This window comes from Perca flavescens, chromosome 5 (genome assembly GCF_004354835.1).
Source record: "Perca flavescens isolate YP-PL-M2 chromosome 5, PFLA_1.0, whole genome shotgun sequence".
In the NCBI taxonomy this organism is placed as follows: Eukaryota; Metazoa; Chordata; class Actinopteri; order Perciformes; family Percidae; genus Perca; species Perca flavescens.
The window spans coordinates 12,683,766-12,706,929 of record NC_041335.1 but is presented as its reverse complement, the minus strand read 5'-3'; the positions used below and the strand labels follow the sequence as shown (position 1 = coordinate 12,706,929).

The following is a 23,164-nucleotide window of genomic DNA, read 5'->3' as shown; positions in this document are numbered from 1 at the left end:
ATTTCAATGAGGTTGAATGTCTATTATTTCAGATGCATTTGCACACAGAGAATACTACTGCAAAATGATACTTGAATCCAGTGGCGCTGACTGATCTATGAAGTCTATATTTTTTTTTTCAGGTTTGTTCATCTGCCACTTGACAAAGCAACAACTCGGTGTTCCCACCCTGGGGTGCTGCTGTGTCTGTGACAGGTGCGGTACGGTAGGACACAGCATAAGCAGGGTTTGCGACTGTTCAGGAAAAGAGTTAGTGACAAATATGATGATTTGGGACAGCTTCCGTCAATTTTCAAAGCAATGTAATTAATGAAAAATAACTTGACTGTGAACCAGCTACGGTTTTAGTGGATGTACAATAAGGAAGTGGATTATGTCAGGTTGATTTAGCAGTTAGTCAATCAACGCGTTGTGATTTTTGCACTTACGTCACTCCAAACCCGAGTCTGCATCGTACAGGGCAGCTTTCTGCTTCCACACATGCCTCCCGGGTTTCAACAGGTTCACTGTCCGAAAGAAGAGGCTGTACAATAAAATCACAATGTAAAAGTATAGGGATGTCGACTGTGGGATGCACCCCTGCAGTAGATCTGGTACTTCCTGCATATCCTCCCTCGCACTGACAACCCTTTCTTTGATCACTTCTGAAGAAAAAAAAACTATTCTCTTTCCAGGCACTACAAATGTCTTCCACGCGGAGTGCTTTCCATTCCAATGTCGACGTAGTATGGCAATATCATGCTTTTTTTTTTTTTTTTTAGAGAAGACCCAAAAGCCAAAAGTATAAAGGAGTCCTGGTTCCCCTGCATATTCCCTCCACGCTGCCTGTGTTTTGTGTAGCCACAGTGACCCCTTGTGCTCAATAGTGCATCAATGTGTGAATGTCGTTCAGTAACTGGTCAAACCAAATAGATGTGTTGTACAGAGCTCCAAGTGATGCCGATTGTCACCTTTATCGCCTCGCTGCTATTGTGCTTGTTGATATTATGTGTGTCTCTATTTTTTTTTTCAGCTCTTAAATGCGTGCCTTTTTATTTTCAATTATTTTGTACATGCTTCATTCTTTGCCACGTGGCAGGGCTATCTTGTCATGTTATGCATTGGTGATTGAGGGCTTAATTTTATTCAATTTTACAGTGACGGTTTTATCGTGGCACAGCCTAACGCCAAGGGAATCGGCTTTGTTCGGTTGTTACACTGAGTTTGTTGTTTATTAAAATGAGCCACCACGATTAGCATGGATTGTGAACTTTGGAAAATGTCACACTGTCGCTCAGAGGCCCGTCGGTCATATTAAGACGTACACCGTTTAGCCACGGCGACGCACGAGACTTGACAGGGCAAAGAAGCAGTTTGATGTGTTTATGTTTTTGATATTCCCCGATTTCTTTTTAAAAGTTTACATTACTTACAGTGGATGTACAGTATCTGACTGTGAATGTACATTGTTTTATTTGTTACAGCTGGTTTTATTGTTTTCTAACTGTTGTGAAAAGATTCAGTCCTTACAAATTTTGAGTAGAACTGATTGTCAGTTGATCCCTGCCAGATCCTAAATGTAATTGCAAAAATCTAAAAGCTGAGGTTTTCGTTAATCCAAAAAAGTAAATACTGCACAATGTAAATTATGGTGGATTATTTAATTCAATGTAAGAGAAAACATAGTTGATGTTATATGCAATGTAGCTATATTCTGTGAAAATGAGTATGTTATTAAAACATGCACATGTCTAATAAAGTCTATGACCAACAATGGCAGTATTATTTGTTATTGAATGAATATAGAACAGTAACCCTGAACCTTGTGGGTTCAAGCTTGACTTCATTGTGTCTGCCCATTAAGCATGTCTGTCCATCCTAAAGCAGGGGTCTTCAACGTGTTTTAGGCCAGGGACCCCTAAGCTGAAAGAGAGACTGAGTAGGGACCCCCTAACAGATATGTTGTATACAATTGAGTTGCATATTAAACTGGGCAGAATGGATGAAAAGAAATGAATATTATTTATGTATCATGTTTTAATGTTAAACATACATCTGGAAGGCACAGTGACTCCTTGAGCTGAACTGTATGGTGACCATAGTGGCTAACGTACCTATAGTAAGATTAACTTCAATGTGTAAATTTTTTTTCTTCACAAATAGGCCAATTTAGCTTTGCTATTAACATTTTGCATTCATATTAATGTATATTTTCTTACATTAACTTACTTATTTTAATTTCTGAAGAGAGAAACTTATATTTTTCTGACATAATTTGGCGGCCCCCCTGCACTAACTCTGAGGACCCCCTAGAGACCCAGACCACCTGTTGAAGATTTCGGTCCTAAAGTGTCTCCTGTTTGCACTTTCAAATAGTTATTATTTTTTTTATTTTTTTATACAAAGTTTTAAAATGTTCCAAGTTGAGGATCTAAGGATAAGATTGTTGTATGTTATAGGATTTTATGGAAAAATAAAACTGTCTTGACCCGACATGACATCCAGATCAAGAAATTGAGAATATCATTTTGGTTATTGGAACAACCCATGTTAAACAGGTAGGAGTTGTGCTTGATATGCTCATGTCTAATATGTATCTATATGTAACACATATTATATAAATATCTAAAATGTGAAGTCAGGAAGCAGCTAAAAAGGTCTCTAAATCCTTTATTTATTTAAGCAAGAAAACCTACTATCAAATGCATGCTGCAAACTGTAAACTAAGTACACTTTGCACAGCCGGACAGTGTTTTTTGCACAGTAGTCTTACTAATGTATAACCACAAGGTGGTGTGGGCCTGCAGCCTGACTACCGTAGCCTACAGATCTGCACCAGATTAATCAGGTTATATAATCCATTTACACTGCTGTAACGAGTGTTCATGTTTAGGGCCGTTACAGAGTCAACGCGAGCAACGCGAACAAGCAACGCGAGCGACGCGCTCCCTTTCATAGCCTAAACAGCGGACGCAAGTAGACGCAAGCGTCACGGACGATGCGTGAAATGCAATACACCGCCCACGCAACAGGGGGCAGCAGAGTGCTCCACGGTGTTCGGTCGGCAGAGCCAGACCCTCCCGGAGACTGGCTCTCGTCAGGGAGCAGCTGGCTGGCTGACTTCTGGTTATCAGATGCTGGCGTGTTCCCCCACCAGTACAGCGTACTACGATTGGGTAGCACTGACCAATACATTTAACAGGTTTAGCAGGTTTTAAAACTATATAAATACATTTAGGTCTCTCTCTCTCTCTCTCTCTCTCTCCTGCTGTACGCTATTTCAGCCTCTTGATGAGGGCACACAGCATAGACACACACACAGAACGTTGATACATACCGAAAAATGTGACTCAGTAGTCCTTTGTTTGATGAATTTGCTCTGCTAAGTTGATTCAATATTTGTTGATAATGTAGAATATAGTATCCTATATTTAAATATAGGGCACTACTACAATACATGCAATGTGGCCCCCACCGACAACGCATAGTATTGTGCGCACCGGCGCGTCGCGTATCAAAAACTAGGACGACACATTTGGCTACGCATCGACGCATAATGGCGGCCGAAGCGTAGCGATGCGTAGCCTTGCGGACGCGTATGCGTACCGATGCGTTGACTCTGTACGGCCCTTATGTCTCTGTCTGTTTGATCCAAACTGTTCATTAACATTACATTCATTTGGCAACTCCTTTTTAATTAGAGCAACGTACAATATGTTCATTCAAATTTGATAGAAACATGAGCTAGATATCAAAAACCAGAAGTGCATCCCTCTCAAACACCCAAGTAAAAACATGTTCAGTGCTACAGTTTAATTTAAGATTTTTTTTTAATTATTATTTATTTATTTTATTTTAGAAATGAGATGTTGTAAATTCCCCGAACCAATATGACTTTGGTAATGCTGCAGATCCAATACTTTTATCGGAGTTCAATCTTTTACATGTGTTATCAATGGCAATGAGGTCTCATTTTCATTGTGTCTTCTGAAGCATATTTTAATTACATGAGTCTGAGGCATGATCACAAATCAGAAAACACAAATACCAATGTGTGCATGTGTATTCCTATTAAACATAACTAATCTGGTAACTAGGAACAAATGGCTTCCTGAATGCCACTCATTATAGTTTTCTTCTTAGAATAATAGCCTAATTCATGGTATTTGAGGAAAACCCATGTATCATGTCCCAGTGTCATTTGGGCTTTCATTAGGGCTGCAGATCTAAATGCAGCAGGTGCAGCTGAGAGAGGCCAATCATATTTGTATTACGCATCAGTCAAAAGCCAGACTGTGTTTCATTGTACAAATCAATGACATTAAAATTAAGATGTTTTACTTTCCCTCATCCAACTTCAAAAATGACTTGTCCTGTCTAAATAGTGGGGCTGGTTGGGTTTATGTAGCTCAATTTTAATCACCAAACTGATCAATTTCTTTTCCCCTTGAACGTTTTCATTGCAGACAAAAGTGTCTGGGGTGCAAAATCCAATTTGCAGCTAGGATGTTATATAGCAGCTCGCTCACAAAAAGGTCAGTGTGGTTTTTTTAACAGCTCTGTCTGCTTGCTTGCACTTCTTATCCAGCTGCCCAGCGGGCCGTACCATTCTCTCCGTTTGGTTAGCAGTTCAGATGCTCATCTGATCAAGAAAGACATGAATTCATATTGAACATGTTCTGGAAGATATAATTACATTCCACTTTTTTTTTACATTGCACATCTAAAATGTATATCTCATCTTCACACATGCCACTTTACATTCTGATCCTACACTAGCCAATAAAGGACTTTAGAGGACAGCAGGCTGTTAGTTTGTCGCTAGCTGGCAAACCACATCATCCATTCACAACAAAACAACAAAGGTTGTGATTTTCTCGCACTATAATCACTAGGGCTGGGACGATATGCTATTGTCCATGGACATGGCTGCCGATTTGATTTGTATTGCCATTTTCATTTATTGCGATTCTAGAAGTTTTGTGATTCGATAGTATTGAGTATTGCCATTTCTTGTCCTTCTTTAACAAAAACAAAAGTTGAATAATAACTGAGACATTTCTAAAAACGAATTGTTTTCTAAGAAGAACACCCATCACCATTAGTCTGACATTTGTTTTATTTGTAAAGAAGTACATAACAGGTATTTTCTACATTTTATGCTTTTGCTCTGTTTTGCTGGAAACCGATATAGTGTAGTCGCCGTCAGCTGTGTGAACAGAAAATATTTAGGTGAATCATTGGTAAAAAAAAAACATATATACATACTTGTATATATATATATAGATTCTAGGAAAAATAATCGATTTTAAAAATCGTCGCAAAAATATCACGATACATACAATTATTGATTCCCCCCCCCCACACACCCCTAATAGTCACACACTTGAGGTGTTGTGTAATCATTCTAATACAACTCCTATGACTTTGCAGGTCACAAATAAAGGATTCAAGGGTATTTGCCAGCAATAGTCTTGTTCTGTTCCGGGAGGGGCACTCACGACTTCTTCTCTAAGCCAGGATATTTCTAGAGCTGACCCATTTAAACAGCCCGGAGAAGCTGCGAGCACAGGTGCATCTGGATGGCTGCAACCGCCAGCCAGAAATGCGTAATTACATACATTAACTGTCAAAACTGATTTGTGCATATAATTTGACGAGTGGATGCAAACTGTGCAGGATTTGTGTGAGAAAGATTCCAGGCACCGTCCCACTTGTTTCAGTTGTTTCGAATACTTGAGCAGAATACATGTAAGCTATCGCTCTTTTATGAAGGGAAGAAGAAGAGCTATTGTCAGTCCATGGTTCCTTTTTTATATAGAAATCCGATGGTAGTCTCTGAATGGGAAACAGTGGCTGTTACAGCTATTATACACGGCCTACAGCCTTGCACAATTAGTGCAGCTCAGTACTGCATTGCATTGTCCTGCTGTAGGATGGAGAGCGAGAGAGATATCCATATTCAGAAGGACCTCAGTGGTTCTTCCTAACCGAGGCACAAAAGATGTGTTGTCTATCCAGTATTGAATAGCGGGACTCTTAATGACAGCCCTGCATTATAAAACCTCCTGCTGACCTCAATCGCAGTTTCAACAAAAAAATCTGATGAAACCCTCTCTAGATTGAACATAACTGCTTTCTGTTTCCACGGCGTTACATAACAATACGGCAGTGACGACGCACAACCCCAAATAATTCACAGCATCAGGAGAACAAGAAGCTGCACCCACAGAGAGAGGCCCGAGTCTTTGGTTCCAACTGTTTTTTTCCCCCTTTAATAAACTCACACACATGACTGAGCGACTCCTCAGCCAAAACAGCAGATGATGAAGGATGAGAGAGGAGTGTGTAGTAAAGATTTAATTAAAACTCGCCATGGGATGTCTTACTGTGACTCCCGAGAGCGGGACAGAGGAGTTTGTGTTTGCCCAGTGCAGCTGTGAATAATATCTACAACTATTCTTACACTGACCTACATGTACTGAGAGGAGGATCTGAGAATAAAATGCCCACATGAGTCTTTCATTCCCGTCTTATTTTCACCGTGAGGCTGCCAGAGGGGGGGGAAGGGTCTCCTTATGGTAAACCTTATGTTAACTTTAAATTGTAAATCTCTGTTGGAGATAATCTGGGACAGGAGAGACATGGATGCTGTGCGTTTCCACCAAACGTGCAGTGGATATGAAGCTGCACACTGCACAGCTCAGTCCCTCCCGCGGTGCATTTTGCAGATAGCTGAAGGTTTAGGCCTACGAGCAATTTTCACCTCCCGTCTTCTCATCGCCGTGACGTCGGCTTTCATGGTCTCCATGGAAGAATCCCGTACAGCACTTCACTCCACTCCCTTTGAAATCAATTCAGTCTCTTTTGCTCCTACTCAGTGTGGGTTACCATGGATACCGCTCCCAAATGGTTTGGCTCGTACATGAATTTGTTTATGAGTGTTACTTGGAGTGGATTGGAATGTTCTTTTTTTGTGTGTGTGTGTGTGTGTGTGTGTGTGTGTGTGTGTGTGTGTGTGTGTGTGCAGCCAAAGTAAACATAATTTGCTAATCAAGCATGGGGGAAATTACATTCAAATGGCTATTTTATTCTATTCTTTAAGTCTCAAGATGCCAGAGCAAAGTTTCTTCCGGCAGTTACTGTATATATTGTGCAAACATTTGCCACCTTTACAACATGCAGTAGGCTATCAGCTACATGAGGACACCAGTAAGAGTGTCTCCGGTAACTCAAGTGCACTCTGGAAAAAGCCTAAAAATCCGTCGAATGTAATCTCGTCTGATCCACCGGGAATCAAAGCTACGCCAACGTGGATTCTTCAGTTCCCCCGTTGAGCCAAAAAGGCGTCCAAATACTTCACTTGGCCTGCGTCTAAATCCTCTATGTTTAGCTCTGCATGGACCCCCACAACTGTAAATCAAGTCTAGGGCAAGATAGTTGGAGGGAGAGGATTGAGTGGTTTAATTCGTTGAGGACTTAGTCGCGGTTCATTTGGAATTAAGGGAAGACTGGGTGCATCTCCCACTGAGATCTTCAGGTTTACAACTGCTGCATTTCCCTCCCTTCTCTAGTCCACTGAATCAGAGTATCTACATATTTCATAAAAGGCATGGGAAGGTCCTGTTAGTTCTGAAGGAACCACCCACGTTCAGGCATGTGTCTATCTAGAAAGGTCTAATTCTGGCTGTGTGAAATATTAACCACTGCAGGGATCGTGGACAACATCCCCAGCTTCCCTGGGGGATTCCTTTGCGAAACAGTGGAGCTGAAATACGTTTGCCTTAACACTGCTATCTAATGTCTTTTCCTCGTTTCCTCTGACACATCAATACATTCGTAAATAACTGAAGCTGAGAGTTGCTTTGTATTAGCCTGCCACACTGGCTATTTTGGGCCGGACCTCGTAAGCAATGTAGGGGGGGGGGGGGGGGGGCTGGCTGTGTGTGCATCCCTGCATCTCTTATGTAATTCCCTTCCCTTATCAAATCAGAAAGAAAGTTTGTAGAGAGTCACTTCATCTCACATGGAGTTAATTGGAGACAGCTGGAGAACTGAAGGTTGTTTACTGTGCCAGCATGAGCCGGGGAACAGTGTAAGAACAAAGCAGGATGTCCAGATTCTTCCTCATGGCTCATTATGGCTGATATGTCGGAGCAGTACGAGAGCCTGTTTGAGCAGTGGAGGCGGAGTGAAGCGCAGTTCTGCTTTAACGTTGTATACTTTGTTGGGGTATAAGCCTGATTGATCCCTGTCAGAGGGGCCTCTAATCAACAGAGAGCCATTGATTTCCTCTCCACAGAGCCTACAAGGTGCCTAAGACACCTGCTAGCAGCCAGCTGACAGACACTTATGCCTGCTAACCAACAGCTGACACAAACCGATGCCAATGCACTGTGTTGGAGAGGGTGAGTCACACATGCTCAGATAGATCCCACTCTCAGGGATGCTGGACACTGCACAATGTGAGATCCACTGTACTGTCATTCTGAATCACATCTCATACACATGCTATGTCACAGATGGAGTCTCGGTTAGCTATGGTGTTTTGTAACCAGGATGCAGGAATAGATAATGGATAACAGAAAGAAGAAGAAAAAATCTGGCAATCCTCTACAGTGTGCAAGCAGTGTGAAGCTGTCTCTCCTGCAACAAAATGAGCCTCGTCAAAGCTAAATATCATTGCGATCTTCAGCCCGATCAGCAGAGTTTGTCTGTAGTGATTTCTATCTGCGGTGAGAGTGCTTCAGTCAGCGGTTTTCCAGCAGCAGTCACGTGCTCCCCGCTGGGGCGCACAGCCAGCTGTCCCCATCATCAATTCAGACAATGCAGAAGGCTGTGGCGAGGTGAGACTTCTGGGGCAGATGTGTGTGGCACAGGGCCGGCAATGGGGCAAGGATAACTGATTTTTAATCTTGCAAGATTGCAAACAACAGAGACGATGTGTATCAGTATCATGTTGGATCAAGGATGATTGTTTTCAGGTGCCAGTCTGGATGTAGTAAGTCTGAGGAGTTGTTCTCCAGACTCCAGGCCATCATCAGAGGAGCAACTCTAGGCCTAACAAGTCAAGTTTTGATAAACAGGCAATCACAATCAGAGCAACTAGCGTATTTGATGCTTTTCTTAGTACATACATGATAGATGTATGAATGTCTTTGGGTTTTGGGCTGTTGGTAGAATAAAACAAGGCAATTGAAGATGTGACTTTAAAGTAAATATATGTAGGAAATAATAACAGCCATTTTCACAATTCCAAAGGACAATTCCGGTGCAAAACGAACCTAGGTGTTAATGACAGATGTGTACCCACTCTGTCGCTCTCTGGGACATGTTTTCATGCTAATCGAATGTGTTTGAAGCTTGAAACAAGCTAGCGCGGACCGCTGATTAGCTTACAGCGCTAGTATTCGGGGCACAGGGAAAATAAAAACAAGTTGTTATTCTTACCACTAAAAAGGCTCAAAATATCACCACACTTCAACGGTAGCATAATGAGGGTCCCTAAATGTTAACCGAAGCATTGAGAACATTGTAAGTGAAAAGATAGAAAAAAAGATAGATTATAAAGACAGTCGCGTTCTCGTATACAGGCGGCTGCTGTCTTGGGAGCTACTGTCTTTCTAAAATACCTTTTTAATAAACTGTCTGTACACTTACAATGTTCTCAATGCTTCGGTTAACATTTAGGGACCCTCATTATGCTACCGTTGAAGTGTGGTGCTATTTTGAGCCTTTTTAGTGGTATAAATAGCTATTTCTTATTACTTTCCCTGTGCCCTGAATGCTAGCGTTATAAGCTAATCAGTGGTGCACGCTAGCTTGTTTCAAGCTACAAACACATTCGATTAGCATGAAAACATGTCCCAGAGAGCGATCGAGTGGGTACACGTCTGTTATTAACCCCTAGGTTCGTTTTGCGCCGGAATTGTCCTTTAATAGACCTTACGATTTATTGATTAATGAAAAAAATAAGTGGAGAAGGGAAACGTTCCTTAGTTGCAGCCTTACATGACACACTGCACCTTACTTCCATCACAGTAAAGTCCTGGAAAATTACAGTATACTGGCACATACCATGTAGGAGAATGCATGATATGCAACCATTGATGTATTAAAAGACCAAGTGTGCAACAGTGTGGAGGAAGATCAGAGTAACCAGTCAAGTGTAGGAGAGGCCCAATTCTATTTTTTTTTAATCTGTCTGCAAACTTTCTAAAAATGGAAATGCCAGAATGGCTTTGCCCCGTGATGAAGCTGATTGCAAAGCACCTTACACTGCATGAAGAAGACCAAACAACCAGGGGAAAAAACGGAAATGCCCATGCAGTTGACCTGGGGTCAGCCCTATGTTCCCACAGCCCAATGGTCCCACAGCCCTATGTTCCCACATTTCTAAGAATTTATTTTTCACTGAAAATTATGCCTTATGTTCCCACAGCCCTATGTTCCCACATTTCTAAGATTTTTCTTAAAATTAGGCCCTATCTTAGGGTTAGGGTTACATTCCACCTGTAGTCCATTGCTACTGGATAATAGATTGGGTGTAATTGGCTACCACATTGGGAGAAAGGGGGATAAAATCTGATACAAATTTATGAAAAAGGAAATGTGGGAGCATAGGGCCTAATTTTTGAAAAAATAGTCTTAGCAATGTGGGAACTGTGGGAACATATGACCTAATTTTGAAAAAAAAAAAATCTTAGAAATGTGGGAACATAGGGCTGTGGGAACATAGGTCCTAACAAATTCTTAGAAATGTGGGAACATAGCGCTGTGGGGAACAGAGGCACGCTCTCGTTGTCCTTAGGGCTCCATGTTTCAAATAGAACGGAGGGACCGCATTGCTGCTCCGAGACTGAACACCCACCCCAGCCTCCTCCAACCCCTCCCCCGACCCCTCCTCCCTCGCTCCTCATAAAAACACGCACAACCACGCCTCCAGAGGCACGCGCACAAGCGCAGGCTCAGACACACCTCCTCCTTCCCATCCATCACACACACACACACACACACACACACACACAAACACACAAGAGAGCATCGCCGGGTGAAGTAGACAACATGTAAAGGCAGCGGTAAGGACAAGCGCTCGGCTCCGGCAGGCTCGCGGCAGGTGCGGTAGGCTACGGCCGAAGCTGCACGGTCTCGCGGAGGACGGGCTGCCTCTCCACCATGTCCCCCGCATCCCGACTAACCCTACTCTCTGGAAAGAAGGTAAGGCCCTTCGTCCACTCGCATCAACCTTTCGTTTCCAAACTTGGCCGAACTCATATCCCCCCCCCCCCTTTTCCGGTGGGCTCTGTCCTGGTTTGAACCTGCTTCTTTCTTTCTTTCTCCGCAAATGATGATGCCGTTCCGGGCTCAAAGGCGTTAGGTCGGTCAGCTACGGCGGATGGAGGGCCGATATAGTGCCGCAGCACCAAAATAAAAAGGGGGGGTCGAAGTGCATTACAGCAAGTAACGTTAGGCGATTTGGTAATTACGCTGCAAGGCTAACTGCGCCTCGGCGTGGCCCCATCGGGAGGTTTCAGGCGAATCTCCATCCCATTTGTTATTGTCTGGAAAAGCCTGCAAAATGGCAGAATAGGCTGTAACAGTCGAAGTTTTAGTTACAAACTGGCAAGCAAATGAATATTTAAGCCCAAATAAGATGAAACCGCATGCAGAATAACCTCCTACAACAAAATATAGCACAGGAATACAGCCGTTGGCTCTATAAGTAAGCTATTGATCAATATCATTGGTGCTTCCTTTGATAGGGTCAATATAAAGCCGCACTCGTGTGTCACAGATTTTGCCCGCTCAGACAATATTAAAGCAATTCGTAATGTTGGCAGTGCTCTTTTTTTATTTTATTTTTATTTTTTTCTCTGACTGAAATTGTGCCCTGGTGTGCAACTCCAGGAGTGTTTCATGGTTTCTTGGCTAAGTGCTGTAGCCATGGAGACAGTATGTGGCATGTGGTTTTATACTTGTGCAAGTAAGTGTAGTCCATCTATTGCAGAACAGCCTCAGACCATGAGGAAGCAGAGGGAAGAATGCATGCCTTTAGTTAGTCTCTGCTTCTCGTCCTGTAGTCTACTTTTAACAACAAATGTGCTATTTTGTCTTATAACTTCAGTCCTAGATCATTTACACATTAACACTTGACTTTGGAAAACCGAAAAATATTTCCACAGATACTTAAAAGTGTGCCTGCGGTGGTCAGTAGTGATGTTACAGTGGCCTATTGTAGACCCACATCATTAATTCTGGTATTTTATTAATCTCTCGTGGCATTTATAAACTCAAGCATTCCTATCGAGACTTGTAGGCTACAGCAGCTTTGCAGGGCTATTTTCACCGTATCCTTGCAAACCCATTCATATCTCATTTAACAACATAATTTGATACAAACGAAATGTGGAGCTATTGTTCATAACCACTGATGTATTAAAGCTGGGTAGCTGTTTGAGCCAGATAGATTGTGGAAGTGAACGACTCACTGAATGTTCACTCTTCACATCCTGTACCCTGTTGGGCCTATTTTTTTATGCTGTGTAATAAAATGAAGTCTCATTAAGGCCCTTCCCATCCTGCTGACACCTCACCTCATTCATTTAGAGTATAGGAAGATTGAAGATTTAAGGAACTTTTTTTTTTCCTATTTAGTGGCATGTAGTTTTAACTCAAGTATGCAGCTCATCTTCGTTTACATATTCTTCACTGATACGATATTAATTATGAATTTATTCTTGCTATATTGGCACAACTGACACAAAATGAGTCCCAGATGGTATGACATTTCAACCACCAATTAGACATTAGTGACCATTAGTCCCAACAGTGATAGAACAGCTGATACTAGTACAGTGTGGAACCTGTCTTTTTACTTGACTTTTGGGAAACATTAGTTATTTTCAGAATTTTAAAGGTGGGGAAATTTGCTCCCAAACTACAACGCATTGCAGGTGAAACACTATAACAGGAGTACAACAGTATTTACTGTACTGCATGTAATTGGACAAATTCAACATGATAATTATAAGGAAAAGCTGATACTGTATGTAAAACTAACAATCCTGTACTTATGTCATCCATCTTGCCAAAGAACTAATTTATGTGATGTGGTATCAATTTGCGATGTTTTTACCCACTGACACCCAGTCATGTAAATCTTTTTAAATTAAATAAATAATCTTTATATGCAACTGTAGCTGCTGTGTTTATTGTTATTATTAAGAGCAGCAAAAATACACACACAGGTATCTTATAATATGTCTTTGAAACAAGAAATTGAAAAAGGAAGAAAGGAACCAAGCAGAGCAGTGAATAACAGTGTTGGTTTGTCTGTCGCGCTTGGTCATATGTGAAAGGACGGGGTATTTAGGTGTGTTGTGGAGACGCGACGGGGAGATGGTTGGTCGGTCTTCTCTCATCATGATGAACAGATGGTAACTCAGGGTTAGCTCGTGGGTCGGTGCCAACAAGGAAGCCCATGTGTGTGTGACATATAAATCCATTGTTGAAAGTGAATCATTTTGTCGACGAAAATATCCGAAAGGCCTTAAGAAAATACTGTGGATGTTCAAGCGGAGATTGGTTCCGCATGTCGGTATATTATTTATTCATAAGATGTGAATAATTCAAACAGTAGATAACAGAAATGCTTTGTTGCACTGCATTTAAAAAACAACAACAACAATTAAAAACAAGGATAGCCACTTACTGAAACTCAAACTAACTTTTTATTGTAATTTTGTTTACATTGTGAGGTCTCTTATATTTAACTGTAAACCAAGACATGCTTCGGTAATGCAATACAATTTGTCACAGATTACGGTATATTTTCATCAGAAATAGTTAAAAATATCTTTAATATTATATTCTACAACCCTGTTTAGTGATTAATCTTTTGAGCAAGTTAAAAAAAATCAATACCAGCAGTTTGGTATTAGGACGGCCGCACACTGGCTGCGTGGCGCGAGCGTGGCGTTTCTGTTGCGTGTCAGTTGCGTGGCGGCTAGGGGTGTGCAAAAAAAATCGATTCGAATTGGGATTCAAGCTCTACCGATTCAAAATCGATTCATAGAATTCCAAAAATCGAGTCATATTTAGAAAAAAATAATGTAATTGTTTTTAATTTTCTTTTTTAATTGTATGTCTACTGCAATCACATGGGAAAAGTAACTACATTTACATACTGTGAATTGTTCTTTTAATCAAGAATCATTTTTGAATCGAAAATCAATTTTGAATCGAATCGTGAGACTAAAAATTGGACATTGGATTGTGACATTTTCTGAATCGTGCAAGCCTAGTGGCGGCTGCGTGGCGTTTTCTGTCTTTTCACACCAGAAACGTGTCTGACGCAGCGCTGCTGCTGCTAGCCTTGTCTTTACACATGTATGTTTCCCATTGATTCACTGCACTCAAGCAGTAGTATACTTCATGCTAAACATAAATATATACTGATTTGATTACAGCAAAGACAATGTGGGCAGTATTGACTGCAAAATACGCTACAGAACATTTCGTTCTGTAATTGACGGCTAAAATATTTGAAAATCGATAATTATTTATTATAATTTTTTTAAATTACATTTATATTTGCATTTATGTCAAAACCTAGACACTTTCAAACATCAACATGTCATTTATTAATATGTATTTGTGTCAAAATGACATAAACATCTTTTCCTATTCTATTTTGAATGGAAACGCTTCCAACGCGCTTGCGTGTCGCGTGAAAAATAGCCGTCGGTCCTATTTCTAGCTTTTGGTATGACATTAACTTGGTTAGTAAATGAGCAACTACTACTGTTTAATTCAAACACACTCATCATTACAGAGGCGTCTGTATCATGGGGTCAGGTCGTTCTACAGATTCACTCACATTTGATTCAGCTTTATAGATGCTTTTAAATAAAATTGTTAAGATGATTTAAAAATGTGTATAGAGATTTGGGTTTACAGACTAATCAAACATAAACTGATCCTACTACTGCTGTATACTGTCTTTTACCTCACGTATTTGTTTTTCTCTCTCTCTCTTTCTTCCCACAGGCTGTGTTGATCTTGAATCACACTGAATGGAGAGCATCGAAGGTTCATTAAGATGACACGAACGCACCCCCCTGATATACTGGCATCGACTCTATTTCGGGACTTCACTCTAAACCCCATCCCCGACCCCTCCATTTCTCTCCACTCCTCCCGGCAATGTGACTTGAAAATGATCGACAAACCGGAAATCATCAACAAAAGACACTGCCGTAGCTTTGACTTCATTGAGTCCCTGGACGACCCGCAGTCCCTCGCTTCCTCAATGGAGTACCCTTACAAGAGGGCCGAGCATCAGACATTAAACAAAGATCTAATGTGGAATGGACTAGATCAACCGGGGCACCTTCGCTTTTCCTCTCCCGATCTGTTCAACACCAGGCTCTTCCAGCAGCACACCACCCAGGACAAAACCAGCCACCTTACGTGGTCAGACTCTAAAAAGAGAACACGATCTAGAAGCGCTCCGAGAATTAAGTCCACCCTCACTCCTGTGCCCATCTCCGTGTCTCCTCCAGGAGCCCGTAAGGGCAGGGACGCGCCTCAGGTCGCGTCAGATACCTTGAGGACTTCTGAAACAAACCGAGAACCCTACTCCTCCTCAAACAGGGCTTTTTTAAATGAGGTGCATCCCATCAAACTGCAGCCTCAGTCTCCCCTCTACGTTTCAGACTGTTTCGAGGAGGATAAACCGGATAAACCAGCCCTAACCCCTCATGTCAGGTGCCGTGTGGACATTAAACCAGATGCTGCTGTACTGCAGCACACATCTCGGCAGATTCCCAATGTACGGCCGGAGCATCTTTGGCAGAGATACTCCCAGGCCAGTAGCAGTAGGGGTTTGTATGTACCTCGACAGATTGCCTCCTCACCAACGCCCACTCCGAGCGAATGCTACAGTGGAGATTTTAGACAAGGATATCACTATACCACCAGCATGTCTCCCATCTCATACCAGCATCTTGACATGCACAGAATGCCGTCACCGACGGCACCATATCTGAGTCAGGAACAAAGAGCTTACTCAAATCCTAACATACCAACCAAGTTTTTCTATACAGAGGACCCTGTTCGGTATCCAGTCCATCCCTACTCTAGACCATACTTTCAGGACGACCGGTCCAGTCTGACCAGCCATGGTAGTACAATGACTAGTCAGTATGATCCAAGGACTCGATGGGTGCACACACTTCCTGTCAGGTCGTATTACACCGAAAACCTTTCCAACAGAGAACCAGCACACTCTGTATATAGTAGGCCTTACTCCACCAGTGAGGCAGGATCATACTTTTCTCAAAGCCCACTGTCTAGATCTTTCTATGGAGAGGACAGCCGGTTCAATCCATACCATATGAGTAACCCAAAGTTGTTTTATTCCAAACCATGCTCTCCTGAGGAGCAGTACTTTCCACCAAGGCCATACCATACAGAGGGTCGCCGACGCCCTCGAATGTCGCAGGCCTTATCAGATGACTGGTATCGCTCGAGTATATCTGGTTACTCTAACCAGTCCTCCCAGCACACACCGCTGAGAGTAAGGCAAGACCCCAGTATACCACCGTGGTTTACTAACAGCTGTGTGGAGACAAGTAGACTAGGTGCAGAGGTCAGAAACCACTCCAAGTCTTGGGACAATATTCTATATCCGCGGCAGGACAGAGAGCAAGCTGTGCCTCGCGGACGGAGCTATGAGAACCTGTTTCACCAAGCAAAGCAAGCAGCATCGTCTGAAGTTACATCTCAACCTGTTATACTTAACCTGTCGAGTTCCCCGAGGCGCTACGCCGCCCTCTCGGTCTCTGAAAGCTCGTTAGAGAGGGGCTCAAGCAATCCATGGAGGAATACCAAGAGCGGGCACTGGTTTGTAACTCCTGAGATCACCATAACCGATAACGACATATGTGCAGGCAACAGAAAGCGGCGCGACGTGCACTCTGTCAGCTGGGATACGTTGGACGAGGAAAAGACACCGTCTCCCAGAGTGATGCATCAAAAACAGCCACAAAATACACCGGACGTAACCAAAGAGAGGAAACACAACAACTTCTCCCTCCAGCAGAGTCTCGAGCAACTGGATGAGCTCTTAGCTGATTTGGTTATTGATTACAAACCACCCACTAGCAGAAAGTCAAGCGTAGACATTTTAGACCAGCTGAAACAACTCATTACCGAAGATGAAGACAAAGACAGAGGACCTTCTGGACTTGAAAACGTTGGATGTCTGAACTCACAGCTCCCGTCCTCTAAATCCAGCCCGGACACCATCAAAGACCCCGACAGTGGGTTCGACGCTTTACAAAGGAGTGCAGAAGAATGTTCTCCAGACCACAGCACCGATGACGACGACACTATGGTGTGCTCCAACAAGAAGTGCAACCGGATCGAGAGCATGTTCAACGCCTGCTTGTACTTCAAATCATGCCACAGTTGCTACACGTTCTACTGCTCGCGAAACTGTCGCAGGGATGACTGGGAGATCCACAAAGACACCTGTCTGTACGGCCGCGTGAACAGCGTGTGTCGTCACGCTCTGAAGTTCTGCAGAGAGAATTCAGAGATCCACAAAGCCTTCTCTCGCGTCGCTAAAGCTGGCTTCCTCTCCAGAGGGAGAGGCGTTCTCTTTCTGGGCTTTGCTAATCCGGAGACAGCCGACAACTTCCTCCAAGTTGGGCTGGAGAGCCTCCTCATGTCTCCCACATACCTATCTCTCAGAGAGCTGGACGGCTTCAGGGACAACCTCGGTGAATACTGCAAGGAACTACAGCACGCAGGTAACGAGTACGACCCCAACGAATGTTTCCTTCTGAATGTATCCGTGGCCGTCGGTGAACTAGTGCCTAACAGACCTTCACCAAGGGTCCAAGCACCAACAGTTCGAAAATATGCAAAGGTATCCTTGGCCTCCTCAAGCCCTGACAAAAAGGTACTCAGGAAGGACAGCGAAATGGAAACCCTCATCCTCACTCCGCCTCCAGGCACACCGGACATTGACAAGGAGGGGGAGGAGGGAAGGAAGGCCAGAGAGGTGTGCTTCGTCAATATCCAGCGTGAGCTCAGGACCAGGGGAGTCTTCCTACGTCACGAGTACCCCAGAATCTATAATCAGCTGTGTGGATTTGTGGAGAGCAACAAAGGGTTCACGCCAACTACAATTTACCCAATAGATAAGAGAACAGGAAAACAGTTCATGTGCATGATCATGGCTGCGTCCGAGCCAAGGACACTGGACTGGGTGGGTACCCCTCATCTCTTGGATGATATAATATAGGACAGCACTACATGATAATGATGTCAGCAACACTAAATGTACATACGGTAAATATACGTGGTTTAGCAAATTGAGCGTTGATATGGAAATGTGTGTATACTGTATGTGACCAATCTCTCTTTCTGTCTCTCTCCTTCTCTTCTTTCTCTCTGTCGCCACACACACACACACACACACACACACACACACACACACACACACACACACACACACACACACACACACACACACACACACACACACACTCTCCTAAAGGTTGCCCTATGTGTTTTTTTTGGCTTGTTTTGATCCTGTTGCACTCAGAAGAGTTATTAGCCTGCATGTCGACAAGGCACAAGTTATCCAGGTGTTTAAGATGTGAACATGTATGATCTGTGCAGTTTCTGCAGACAAATGTATGAAGCACACAATATTTATGAAGTACACACATCTCATTGCCACCTCATAATAGTAGGCACAGCCAGGTGTTATATTGTAACATTCATCCGTTTTTGATTTCACCAACAAATGTTATATCAAAGATTTATATTATACCAGTGGTTGTAATATTACAACTGTTTATCAGTACTTTATTTCCTAAGTATACTGTAGTTGTGTGAGTACTTTTTTTTAATTATTATTATTGTCATATTAATTATTCTTTGACGGACAAAGAAGTACAATCAAACCACCTATTTGTTTCCCTCTTCATTAAGTTTATTTTAAGTTGTTTAGTTGGAATTTATTTAATCTTGTGATAAGACTTGATGTCATTCTTGTGTAAATTGCTTTGTTTGAAAGTGGCCTTCAGTCGAAAAATAAAGAAGCATTTGACACAAAGCAATGTATAGGTTTATCTATTTCTAAAGGCTTGACAGCTCTTGACTAAGGTTGTTTGAACTATCATTGTAAAAGAACAATTATTTTGCTCAATGCATGTTATTTATATTTAGGTATTTTAATATGGATATTGCGTATAATTAAATTTATTATGTTAGTAAAGTACCATTTGATGCTTAGAAATGTAAGAGGTATATATATATATTGAATATTAGATAATTTAAGCATCATGACCTGAGACCTTATCATAACTAATACCACAGTATGTTCTTAAACAATATGCAATAAAAGAGCAACCTTAAAATCTGTATGGTAAAATCCTATTTTATTATTAATATTGAATAATTCCCTGGAGCCAAGAGCTGTAAAGACTTTGTTTGCACTAAAACATAAATTATAAAATGAGAATGTTCCTAACACAGCTGCAGCACTGAACCCAGATGTGATGCTATGTCTGCTAGCTTCCATGGCTATTATTGACTAATCTGAGATTGCTCTTTTACTTGATTTTATGTATATATATATATATATATATATATATATATATATATATATATATATATATATATATATATATATATATATATATACATATATATATATACACTGGTCAAAAGTTTGGGGTCACTTAGCTAATTTCCATTCCACTCTATTACAGACAGACCAGCTGAGATCAGTTGCATTGTTTTTTTAATCAGGGCAGCAGTTTTCAGATTACATGATGTGTTTACATAATTAAAAAGGGTTCTCAACTGTTGTGTTGTAGAAAGAAGTGGCTGATCTTTAATGCAGTATCTACCTTGCCCATTATCAGCAACCATTCAGCCAATGTTCCAAAGGCCCATTCTGTTTACTAATCTGATATCATTTTAAAAGGCTAACTGAGAAAACATTTGAGAACCTTTTCTAATTATGTAAGCACATAATGTCATCTGAAAACTGCTGCCCTGGTTAAAAAAAACAATGCAGCTGATCTCAGCTGGTATTCTGTCTGTAATGGAGTGGAATGGAAAGTGACCCCAAACTTTTGACCTATATATATATATATATATATATATATATATATATATATATATATATATTTCTTTGTGCAAGACCTTCCTCAACTTTCTATTTTGTGATGTTTATAACCTATATATAAATACATAATAAATGGAATTTAACGAGTGACTTTGTGGCTTTGCATTTCTCTTCCATAGTACTCCTTATTAGGCATTTACAGGGTACAATTAGACGGTCAATAGAATTGGTGGAATATGGATCAACATGTAGACATCAGCCGTGGTGTCCCATTCACTCTTCAGCTAGGAAACACTGTTTTATGACACACATGCAGGAGTATTCACAAGAAAAAATATACCAATCAACCCCCTACCTTAAAAAAGTTGAAATGGATTAGGTACATTACATAAGAACAAAAAAAAACTACTTAGCCTTGTATTAAGTGAAAACACAAAATGCTGGTCGGTTGAAATCTTACAAATTGAGTGTCATTATTTTGATGCTCCTCTCTTGATGCACCTGAATATATTGATATTGACAGTCTATCAGCATTAATACAAGAGTTGTTTACATAATAAATAAATAATAATAATAAATGTAATTATTTTCTAAGGGTAACCACGTACTTACTCACCATCTCTTGCAGTAAATACAGGTTTACGACTTATAGTTCCAGCTTTTTCTTTTTTTTTAAAGAAGCGGCAAATAAGGTTTCCACAATGGCCAAACATTAGTTACTGCTAAATGAAAGCGTGGGCTCCTAACTTCTATATCCTGATTCATTGGCCTATTTCAAATTGGCTGATGCTGGCAGATTCCCTTATACTTTCTTTCTGTTTCTTTTATTTATTTCACTATAAATGTGCTACAACATGTCTAATATGTGTCACTGCAACAAGTTGCTTACTCAAGGACTTTCCTGCAATCATTCTTTTATGTTATTAGACCACCACCTAGTGGTAGAATGCATGTATTACTTCTTTTTTTTAAACGCACTTTACCCACAATCATGTCCATAATCTGTGTTATTGTATTACATAGTAATATTACAGTGCTGTCAGGGGTTGCAGTTCAGGTTAATGTCCTGCTTTGGTGGCCTTTTAGATCTAGATACAAAGAAAGTGCACCTCAGTCAGAAAAATGTGGTGTTACATTAAATTGATTGGGGGTGGTGATGTGGATATGCCACATGCCTTTGGTGTGGGAGACCTGGGGTCAATTCCCACTGCGATACATTAACCAATGTGTCCCTGAGCAAGACACGTAACCCATAGTTGCTCCAGAGCTGGCAACCTCTGATTTACTGTATAGCAATTGTAAGTTTCTTTGGATAGAAGCATCAGCTAAATGACATGTAATGAAAAAGCCTGTGTTGGTGTTTATATGTTTTTATTACCTGCGAATTAAAGTATATTGAAGTGATTTACCTTTAAGTTATAAATGCATACGTTTTTTTTGTCAGACAGTTGCATTCAAATACATCATTCATATTTATGTATATGCTGAAGCATTAAATGATAGGTTCACAATTGTTTTTAAAACAAGAGGTCTACATGAACATATATTTTAATCTAAAGCTAATAGGAGGTTTCATCAGACTGAGTTTTTTAATTCAAGTGGATATATTTCAAAGTTACAGTCTGTTTAGTTTAACATCCCTCTCTGTTTCCCCAGACAGTTTCCTTGCTGAGCTGTGGTGGAGGGATAGTCACACAAAAAAGGAATTTTGAACCAAAAAAGATAGAGACTAGAAGTTACAATTAGACTAAAATAATAGACTAAAAAGTTACCATTTTAGAAGATACCCACTTGAGTTTTTAACTCATAATTACATATTCTGTCAAATCTGTTTTTGCATTGGGCAAGCACTGAGGATCTTGTCCACAATCACTTACATTGGATGAAGGAAGGAATCTCTTTACGGTCACTATAGAGCTGGACGCATGATAACAGCCAGCAAAGCCAATTTCAATGTTCAAAAAGGACACATGAAAAAATGTGAACCTATACTTTAACCAGCTTAAATTGTGTCCTGTAATCCTGTAATGATCTCATATTGGCTCTCTGCATCAGCTAAATCCAGCAGACTACAGTAACAGAGTGGCCATATTAAGCCATCTTTATTTATACGGAACATTTAAAAATGCATTACGATGGCACTGCATCGTACACAAACATATAAACCTAAAATGCAGGAATAGAGATACAAGTGTTATACGTAATATATATATATATATATATATATATATATATATATATATATATATATATATATATATGTGTATGAAAAGTGCTCTATAAATAAAGTTTGATTTGATTTGATTTGATAACTAGCTAGGCCTACACCAAATTGTGTTCTGTACAAATAAAATAAAACATGAATTTAGTGCTACAAAATTAGGTTATTTGTGTGACATTGGATCCAGACAGATAACACTGGTATTTGCAGTATTTGAAATACCAGTATTTCTCACTAAAATCTCACTAAGTAGCCTCGACTGACATTTTGGAGAGAATATGAAAAAATTTAGTATATTGTCTTGTCCTGATGTGTGTTGAGGACCACAATGGAAATAAGTCTTGGACTTTATTGTGTTTTTATCCTCAATTGTATTTGATGTCCTTTTATCATGTGTAAGGCACTCTCTTACAATTAAATCAAATCAAATCAAATAAAATCAAATCAAATCAAATCAAGAAACATTGCTATACAACCATGAAGACAAAAATTACAATTTGTTATTTCAACTAGTGTGTACACTAATCTGCTTTAAACCCAAAGGCAACAGTTAGCAGAAAAACCTGAATTGAGGATATGTGAAAATGTTGTATTGATCCAGTAAGACAGGACATACAGTGTGAAACAGAAAAACAGAAGATTGGGTTATAAGTGTATACATTTCTGATTTTAAACTGCTTTGTCAGAAATTGCACCAAACTATTACATAAATAGCATGATGTGTACATGGAGGCCCGTGTGTTAGTGGGAAAGCTTCCTTTAACAAAACTTTGCGCATGCGTGTTGCGCATGTCTCCTCGTGATGACAGCAA

The 23,164-nt window shown here is 40.8% G+C and overlaps 1 protein-coding gene across 1 annotated transcript; it reads left to right on the top strand.

Annotated features, from left to right (window-relative positions):
* The first annotated feature begins 10,951 nt into the window (after positions 1 to 10,951).
* unm_hu7912 (un-named hu7912) lies at positions 10,952 to 18,450 on the top strand. Its single transcript, XM_028578441.1, has 2 exons — positions 10,952 to 11,196; positions 15,028 to 18,450. The coding sequence occupies exon 2, from the start codon at positions 15,080 to 15,082 to the stop codon at positions 18,290 to 18,292; it is 3,213 nt and encodes a 1,070-aa protein (XP_028434242.1). The 5' UTR covers positions 10,952 to 11,196; positions 15,028 to 15,079; the 3' UTR covers positions 18,293 to 18,450.
* Positions 18,451 to 23,164: the final 4,714 nt, after the last annotated feature.